Source organism: Centruroides sculpturatus, unplaced genomic scaffold (assembly GCF_000671375.1).
Source record: "Centruroides sculpturatus isolate CEXI.00-Female unplaced genomic scaffold, Cexi_2.0 scaffold865, whole genome shotgun sequence".
NCBI lineage: Eukaryota > Metazoa > Arthropoda > Arachnida > Scorpiones > Buthidae > Centruroides > Centruroides sculpturatus.
In genome coordinates, this window is record NW_019385157.1 from 273,760 (window position 1) to 283,034 (window position 9,275).

At 30.6% G+C, this 9,275-nt stretch overlaps 1 protein-coding gene and 1 long non-coding RNA gene across 2 annotated transcripts in view; both read left to right on the plus strand.

Annotated features, from left to right (window-relative positions):
* LOC111635564 overlaps positions 1–2,148 on the plus strand; it is a 7,834-nt gene extending 5,686 nt beyond the window's left edge. Inside the window, exons 3-4 of the mRNA XM_023380563.1 lie at positions 1,536–1,695; positions 1,815–2,148. Of these exons, the coding sequence (XP_023236331.1) occupies positions 1,536–1,695; positions 1,815–1,938 (284 nt within the window). The 3' untranslated portion in view covers positions 1,939–2,148. The remainder of the gene's footprint in view (positions 1–1,535; positions 1,696–1,814) is intronic.
* A 3,866-nt stretch (positions 2,149–6,014) lies between these two features.
* On the plus strand, positions 6,015–9,039 carry LOC111635570. The gene is made up of 4 exons (XR_002758400.1): positions 6,015–6,250; positions 7,105–7,210; positions 8,609–8,697; positions 8,804–9,039. It is a non-coding gene; the product is annotated as an uncharacterized LOC111635570 (long non-coding RNA).
* The last annotated feature ends 236 nt before the right edge of the window (positions 9,040–9,275 follow it).

Below are 9,275 nucleotides of genomic sequence, written 5' to 3' on the forward strand. Positions count from 1 at the left end.
AAGTGACTTTCATTACAAGCATTTAGCTTTCCGAAGTCTATGACAACAATTGTTTGGCATTGACGGCCGCGAATTTCGTGCCAATAAGCTGCTTCGACTTGTTCGATTATGTTATCAACTAAATTTCATATTTATTTTCACATTTTCACTTCGCGGTCCTTCTCTGTTCTTTTTCCGTTATTTACACGTGTAGGTCATTTCATTGTTATCCACATTTGATATCATCACTTATCACATACTGCCATGACGCCCATGTATGTCCGCTACAACTGTCAAGAACTAACGCGATCGAAGCGTAGTGACAGCGGGCCAATAGAGAGCAGGATCCTTGCCATAGTGCGGTTTGCGCGCCAATTTTCGTACGTGCGTTAATCAAGCCGAATAGTTTAGCCGAATATTCGGCTATTCGGCCACGCTCTTGGTTGAATATACTATTCGTTACAACACTAGTAATTATATTAAATCTTTTATAACGTGTTGGCAATGAATACAAAGACACGCATTTAATAATAATTTTCTACGGGATATTTAAAAATTCCAATAAAATGTTATACGATGGAACGATATTTAACTCTGCATTCATTTTGTGTTGAAGACAATTACAGCATTAAACGTATTTTTTACAAATGAATAACAATTTGTTATTTTATTTCTGCATCTTTTCTAATATTTAAATATTCGGTTCCATTAAGATGAATAAAAAGAAGCAAACACTAATTACAACTTTTTACAATAAGATAATATATTCAAAAATAAGATTGAAATCTCTTGTTAATTTAAAATAATCTTATGAAAAGTTGTCACAACTGTAATCTAAAGGTTAATGTATTAGTGTTAAATGTATACTTACGAGTTCATTTTGAGTACATTTCAGGTTTGCTTACCGAGCAATGCTATATTTTATATTTACAAAATGTTTTGGTCTATTGCATTATTTATATTTATTGCTAAATAAATAATTCGATCTTTATCGCTAGATAAATGCAAACAATTCTTATTTATAAGAAAAAAGTTGTAACGAAAGAGTAACAAATGTGGCAATTATTTTTAATTCGTTAAAATTATCCATTGATTTTCCTTTATTTTTTATCGTTGTTTCTCTAGTATAAGGATATAAATGAACATTTGACTATTTACATTTTTGAAGTAAATTCACAAACTGAATATTTAAAACTCATTTTACTCAGACTTTTTATTAAATTGTATGAATGAGGATAAAGTAATCTTCTGAGTATACACTAATAAATATTCGTTCATTTACTTCGATCGAGAATAACTCTTCAGTAATATTACGTTTTCAGTTGACTTTATGATTGCAACAATTTACACTTTCTACACAATTAATAATGCCAAATCACAATGCAATATTTATGTTCTTATACCGCGTTTAATTTAAGAAATATCTAAGCAAAAATTAATTGATTTATTTTTAAATTTAATTTTAATTTTTGTGGATTTGCTATAGAATAAAGTTTCAAAATATCTTTCTATAATAACAATTTCATGTGTTTATTGTGTTTACTTTTAATCTCTAGGATGTGATAACGAAGTAGAAGTTAATGATTCGAAAGAGCAAGTCTCATGTGATCAAAAAGAAGTCACCGTGAAGGATTCTGTAGAAGTGATAGTACAATACATATTATTTTGGATCTGGCAGCACGTAAGAGAAGAGAAAAAGCAAAATTGTCTTCTTCTGTAAGTTACAATTCAATGGAAGTAATTGAAACTATTTAAAGGAGTCAATGTCTGACCGTTATTTTATGTTTTGGAGCGTTATTTTTATTTAATTATTTTCTTTTCGGGATTCTTTTTAGTTCAGGACAAACTCTTAAGCAGAGGTGGCAAAGAAAGAAAAGCAAACTTACTTTGCATCCGTGCCTGAGCCTGTTAGGCAAATGTATGCAAATTAAGACAGTGCCGAGCTGCACTAAACGTTAAATAAAAGGCGACACATCGACTACAGAGGGGAGAGTAGCATCTGGCAACGACGGTTGGCGAGACGTCTGTGATCACTTAGCGGAAGCCGTATATTTTGGCTGTTGGATCCTTCTGCGATGGAGATGAAAACGTTTTCTTTGAATTGATATTATAAGTACGATTTTTTTGAATTATTGATTTTTTGTTGTTGCTTTCACTTATTCAACTAACTGTTGGGACAATTAACCTATTATTGTTTTTTTTCAATATAACAAAACTTATATTTATTGTGAATTATTACCTGTGGTTTTGGAAATTATTGTTTTTTATTTGGAAAGTCCAGGCCTGGTACTTGAACCCTAATATTGTGTAACCCCTTTTTTTTGTTTTTCGTAAACGGTGCGTTACAACTAATTTAATAATTCTTATCATTTAAAGGTTCACAATTGAAAAACTCATGACAACAACGTACAATCTTAAACAATTTGCAGCCATTTTAATTAAATAACACAGTAAATATTTATTTAATAATACAGTAGATCCCCCTATAAAACCGTTTCCTATAGTTATGATTCCTATAAAAATTGTGGCAGTATCCGTAAACAACGGTAAAAATAACTCCTATAATACGTAAAACGTCATCGGGCAGCCAAAGTACTTTCCCGCTGTCCGTAGCGCCACGCTACGGACGTTTAGGCGGATAAATTGAGTTTAGTATCGTCTGTTCATATAATTATATATAAATTAGGTACTGTACATATAATTATATATTAATTATATATAAATTAGGTACTGTATATATAATTATATATTAACTTAATTTATTGTAACTTTATTATAATTAAATATATATTTTTCGCCGTCTAGCGTCACGCTACGGCGAGTTAGGCGACCTATCGTCTGTCCAGTACTGTAATTTTATACATTTCTTGTGAAAGAAACATTTCTTATTTAACGGCCATAAAAATTATTTATATTAAGGATGTCTCCAAAGGTCAACGAAGTTTTCGCAGAAAAATAATATCAGAAATCGCGGCCGCAATTTGATGCGCTGTTCCGCGACGAAACCAAGCTTTAGCAACGAGCGTAGTCAAAGGGTACACACTCGGTAAGTAATCCTACAATTTTTTGTTTATAACGTAGTTTATACGGATTATTTTAAAAAAAATATACGTATTTTGGAAATGTTGAGTCGAATTAGTCTAGAATCGATTAATTTTATGAAAGAAAACCTTTCAAACAGCCGTAGTCCGTAAACTATGATTCCTACAAAATTGATTCATAAAGAACGGAACGTATCTACCGTCTTATAGGGGGATCTACTGTATATATAAAGAGTTGATAAAAAATGTACGAGTACTGTAAGATTATTATATCATAAATCAGGATTATTCACTTTTATAGGATTTTACTGAGAGATTGGGAATGGACAAAGAAGACTCATTGGAATTAAATGAAAAATGAGAAGTAATGGGTGAAGGTGAAAACACAAGGAGATTATAAAAAATTTTCCGATTAATAAAATCATTTATTTAAAAATTATTAAGGAATGATTTAATGTTAAATTCGTTGTGTCAAAATCTGTTTAAATTAATTAAGTAACTTAATATTAATTTAAAAACTGTAAAAACTTGAAAAACTGTAGATGGATATCTACAGTTTTTCAAGTATGTTGGATGTGGTAGATTATTATCTTCGAAACAATTCAAAATTAGCATTAATTTCAAAATGTTTATTTCCAAAACGATTCCATTTGTTTCGTCAAAAATACTTTAGATAATTATTTTTGTTACTTATACAGTAATATGTGTCTGTTTTTACGTCTATTTCGTTTATATCTCCACAATACGCTAACTTTAAGAGAACAAGTTTGCACGATAACTTCTACGAAAGAGGCATAGACACTATTCAATTTTGGTATCTAAAAGTCGAGATGTGGGGAATAGAGGAAGTGCGTGCATAATGTTTTCAGAGGGATCGGATTTAATGAAGATTTTAAACGAAAATGTATATAAATGTGAAATAAACTGTTGTGGAACTCGACAATTAAAATCGAATTGTTGTGCTTTCTGAAAACTTTCATTGTCTTAAAAAAACGCCCTAGTAAATGTACACGAACTCCCAGTCTAAACCGGAAATCGAATGACTTTAATTGAAATGTTTTATTTCAAACGCAATTAAGTAGATGACCGGCACGATTCTGTCGTTATTAGAAACAGTATTATGTACAGTGACAAGACACTACTAATTTCAGATGAAGAACGTATATTTTAAATTAACTACATAAAAAAATATGTTGAAAAATTGCAGTCTTGCATTGCGGCATCACAATATCTTTGCTAGTTACAACTAAGCTTGCTTTATATTTAAGAAATAAAATTAATTTTTAATAAACAATCTGGTGCAGCTTAAAGACTCGCAAGTGTTTTCGATTACTGTAAACAAGAAACTATGACTTTCTATTATCGACGCAAATTTCCATTTTCGAATCTTTACCTCTTAATTCGTCGCAATATCGAACGAAAAGTCAATTTAATTACGTGTATATAAACGCAAAGAGTTTATTGTGAATAACATCGGTATATAACCACAAACTGAAACATAAACATTGAAATTAACTTTAAAACAAGAGTTAACCCGCGAAACACAGAGAAACACTGTGCACTTTACTCTTAATATTTCATTTATTATATGTTTGATTTTTTGATTCATTCAGAATGGGAAAAATCTGAAGTTATATTTATAGTGATTACATTTTTTAACTTACTGTTTATACATGTGTACTGCTTTGTCATTTCTTTTTATAGTTTAAACATTATATGTATATGTATATATATTTATAAACGTTTCATCGCGGCTTAATTTGCGAGAATAAATGAATATTGGAATACGTATAAATATTTCGCATAAACACCGATATTTTACAATGTTACATATGTTTCTTTTTTCATAAACATATTTATAGTTAATGGCACTATTATGGTATTAAATTACAAACAAATTAAAATGTAAATTTAAAAAATTATTACTTTTTAGTGTCAAAAGAAATAATCAAAGTCAAGTTCACAAATCCACTTGTTTCACAAATCACAAACGTTTATATTAACGATTAAAACTTACAATTATGAATTTCACAAAAATGAAACAATTACAATAATCCAGATATAGCAAAGTTCAAATGTCAATTAAACCACAATAACAGGTCAGTCGAAAAGGACTCCTTGCGACGTATTCCTTCAGACGTTGGTTACCGCACAGCGAGACGAAACCAACCTTCCAGGCAACCTTAGGAGAAGCTTAACAAACTTGAGTTCCTTAGATATGTCTTAGGCGAACTGAACTTCCCGCCTAATTTCAACCCTTTTAGAACTATTTCACACTATGACCGACTGGCCCGACTCCAAGTCGTGTTGCCATGACAACAGCAGTCTGCCGACCGACTAGTCGTTCCAGTCTCACAGATTTGAAAAGTTAAATATTTGTAGTCGGGTCGGAGCAGTCGGTGAGCTACAGCCAATAAGAGCTTCGAAGCTATAACCAATCAGAGTTTAGATTTATCCAATCTACGTCAAAGTTAGAAAATGGCGGAAAGTACAATATAGATTTCTCGGAAGCTTTAATAAACGAAGTCAGAACATATCCGTGGCTTTATGATATTCAGCGAGCTGATTATAAAGACAACATAAAAAAAAAATAATTATTGGACGGAGATTTCCAAGAAACTAAACGTTGAAGGTATGTGACTGACTAATCTAATAATGACGCGATATATCTAAATGCACGATCGCTTTCCATGACGGGCATGTTTTCTGTTTAATTTAAAAAACTTACCATGATTGGCTAGTATATTAATCTATAACACGCGTTCTGATTGGTCCTTATGAGTTGGCCACCTACATATAATCGTACTTATTGTGAATGCTTTTACTAGAGTCTCCATATTAAGAGGAAAGAAAGAAGAAGAATGCTTTTACTACTAGTCGGTCCGAATATAAAATCGGTCGGGTCGGACCAGTCGGTCATAGTGTGAAACAGCCCTTATACGGATTGAAACGAATGTAAGTCCTCCAATCAGCGATTAGTAGCGCTATCGGACGTCCTCAGATCGTAAGATGTTTTCTAGCCAATCGGCGGTCGAGTTTCAAAACTACTGACATCGCCGGATCCGCGTTTCCATGACGACGTCCGTTGGTCGTTTGAAAACAGGAAAAGCGCGGGAAATCGTACGTCCAGACGATTTATCCTGACAATCAAATTTGATAAAATGAAAAATGATGACGATAGATATTCATGGGAAAGTGAATCCACGATAGAAGATGACGATGATGATAGAGTAAGAGAATATTTTCTAAGTTTTTTTTACATTACTCTTATAAGCCCATTCTCGTTCTTCGCTAAACTTTTTGAATAATGTTTTGGTATTTTAAGATTTTCGTATCTAAAATAATTTTATACATTTGAAAATATTGGTTTTAGAATGTTTATATTGAAATTTTGAAAAAATCAATTTGGAAATATTTAAATATTACTTTGAAAATGGGCAAATTTACGAAAAGACTAATTGAGATATTTCATTCATGGAAAATTGATTGTTACAGCGAAATGATGGCATTCGATTAGAAAAATTGCATAATAGCAGGTTATCGGACAGCACAAAATATGTTTTAAATGGTTTTCTACAGTTTGAGTTTAAATATTTGGTGTATTTTTCGCAAAATTTGATTGGTCGTGCAGATTAGTGTTTGATGATTAAAACAGTACAAGTCAAACATCTTAAAAGTTTAACATATATTTTCACTACTTCACTAATGAAATTGTACCATTTCGTACCATCCGAGTATCGCTATAAACGTAATAATGTTAGACTAAAATAATTACTTTTTATATGGTAATTATATCATAGTATTTGATTTATATATTTACGTAAGGATTTAACATAAAGAGTGACCAATTTAACACATTATAAAAATTCTTTATTCTTTCCTACTGCACGCCCTTTAAAGAATGTCTCAGATTGGTCTCTTGGTGTGATAAACCCTTACATAAGATAACCTTTGTAATTATAAATCAAATACTATGATATAATATAATAGAAGAGTTAAAGTACGAAATGATATAATAATCTTAATCTTTGTAGTTATCATTTCCTAGTTTACCAATATATTAATATATTTATACTCTTTGCAGAAAACAACAAAGTGTTCAGACGTCTTTGAGTATTTATTTTGCAAAGTTCCATCCGTCATCTTTTCGTGTTGGAAAAGAAAAAAATAAATGCTCGATAATGAAAAAGGTACGTAAAAGATTACGTAAATTTTAATTATTACATGACTCTTATTTAATAAAAGTTAATCGGTGTAAGATTGGGAATGTTTATATAAATTAACGAAAAGAAGAATGAAGATTACGATAAATACTGTATGTAGAAATAAAAATTCACATAAAATTCAATTAACACCAAGTCATTCTACTAGTGAATAATTTACTTAGAATATAATGCGGTAATTGTGAATCACAATTCATTCAGTCATTTGTCGGTTCGGATAAACGTCTGAATAACAGTTAAGTCTACAACAATTTCTTTATCTTGCTATCACTGTACAGTACTTTCATTGTGTATAAAGTACCTGTGACAATAGAACACGCTGCTGTTACTCCTAAAGTCCAGACGAGTTAATAAAAACAGTTAATGCGAAAACAGAACATTTTAGCCTTCACTTTTAACTGGCTTTACTCTCTTGATTATGAAAATAACTGTATGTTATAACCATAACTGGTTCATGGTAAGGCCGCATCTTAGTTTGTTATACCCCGTTTGCACTGAGTATTTCAATCTAAATTGAGATCAAGGGCGGCGACTTTGCTGTGGTTCGACCTCTCTGGACTGAAACTAGCTTCAATCGCGATCGACTCAAGAGAGTTCTTAAAACTAGATTTACAGTAGAGCGTCGTTTATCCGAATCAATTGGGGCTGGGGTTGTTCGGATAACTTATTTTTCGGATAACCAATTATGTACGAAAAAATATATTAATTTATCCCGTGTTGAAATTTTTCTCCGTTGCGTGTCGCTTCGCGTTGAATTTTCGTCGATGTTAAGCCTAACGAAGACTATTGTATCGTTAAAAATTATTTTTTTATTTTGTACAAACAAAATAAATATATTGAAAAATATAAAAACAATAAAAAATTATACTTCAGAAGTTAATTTAGTATCAAAAACATAAAATATTTGAGTAGCCCAAGAAATAGCCAAAGATTACAGCGCCACAGCACTGGCGAAAATTTAAATTTGTCTACTGGAATTCCTTCGGATAACCGACGTTTCGGATAAACGACGCTCTACTGTATATTTAGACGTCTGTGTCTGTACATACAAGCGTGTAAACTAAGTTTCTGAAAGACAGTTTAAAGTTTTGAATAAAAGATACCTTCATAATATATATTTTAAGAAGAAACTCATATCATCACATTTAAAACACTGAAAAATGTCTTTAAAAATTAGATGAGATGATAAGCAATTTTATTAAATTAAGGTATGTTTTTCTGCTATAAAATGACTTTATTATTTGTGGCAAAGATTCTTGTTAAGTAAACGTAAAATGTAAACAATGATGAAACATATAAGATTTAAATAATAAGTCTTGTAATTTAAAAAATTATTTAATATCGCTTTTTTAAATATTTTTACAGAGGAAATTGAGCTGTTGCAGTTTCCTTCTTCTTATTTTTATATCTTTTGTGAAAATTTAACTTTAGATGGATTTCCGGTAATTATTCTGGTAATTATATTCGATTTTATTTTATAAATGTTTGAATCGTATAGTATTTTTAATATTCATGTAAAAATTAATTTTGCATTTCATATTACTTCTTTATTAATTGCAGTATTATTCTGAAAATTAATTGTGCATATCATTATGTGTTACCAACACATTATAATAATTTCGTTGTCACAGTTTTCAGTAGAAAATTATTAAATTTTCATCAAGCACGTGCTATTTAATAATCTGCTCAACATTCTAACTTGAATTATTCAGTTTATTTCTACCAAACTGATTGAGAATTTTGATGAATCTATCAATTTTTCATTGCACATGTGATTGGAGCTTTGCCGGATCAAATTTCAAAGAAAGAGCATTTGCTGAAATAATACAACAGCATTGATTAAAAGAAAAGTTGCTTTAAAATAGGCCCTTACGGTGATGCTTAATCAATGGCTTCATGCTGAATTATGAACGTTTTTGTTCGTTAATTTTTTTCTAACTTCCGTTAGTATTAGCGGACCCAAAAAAAGTTTTGTTCTTTAAATTTATTCATAACTTTCGTATAAATTAACTGAGAAACAAAAAAGTTTTTA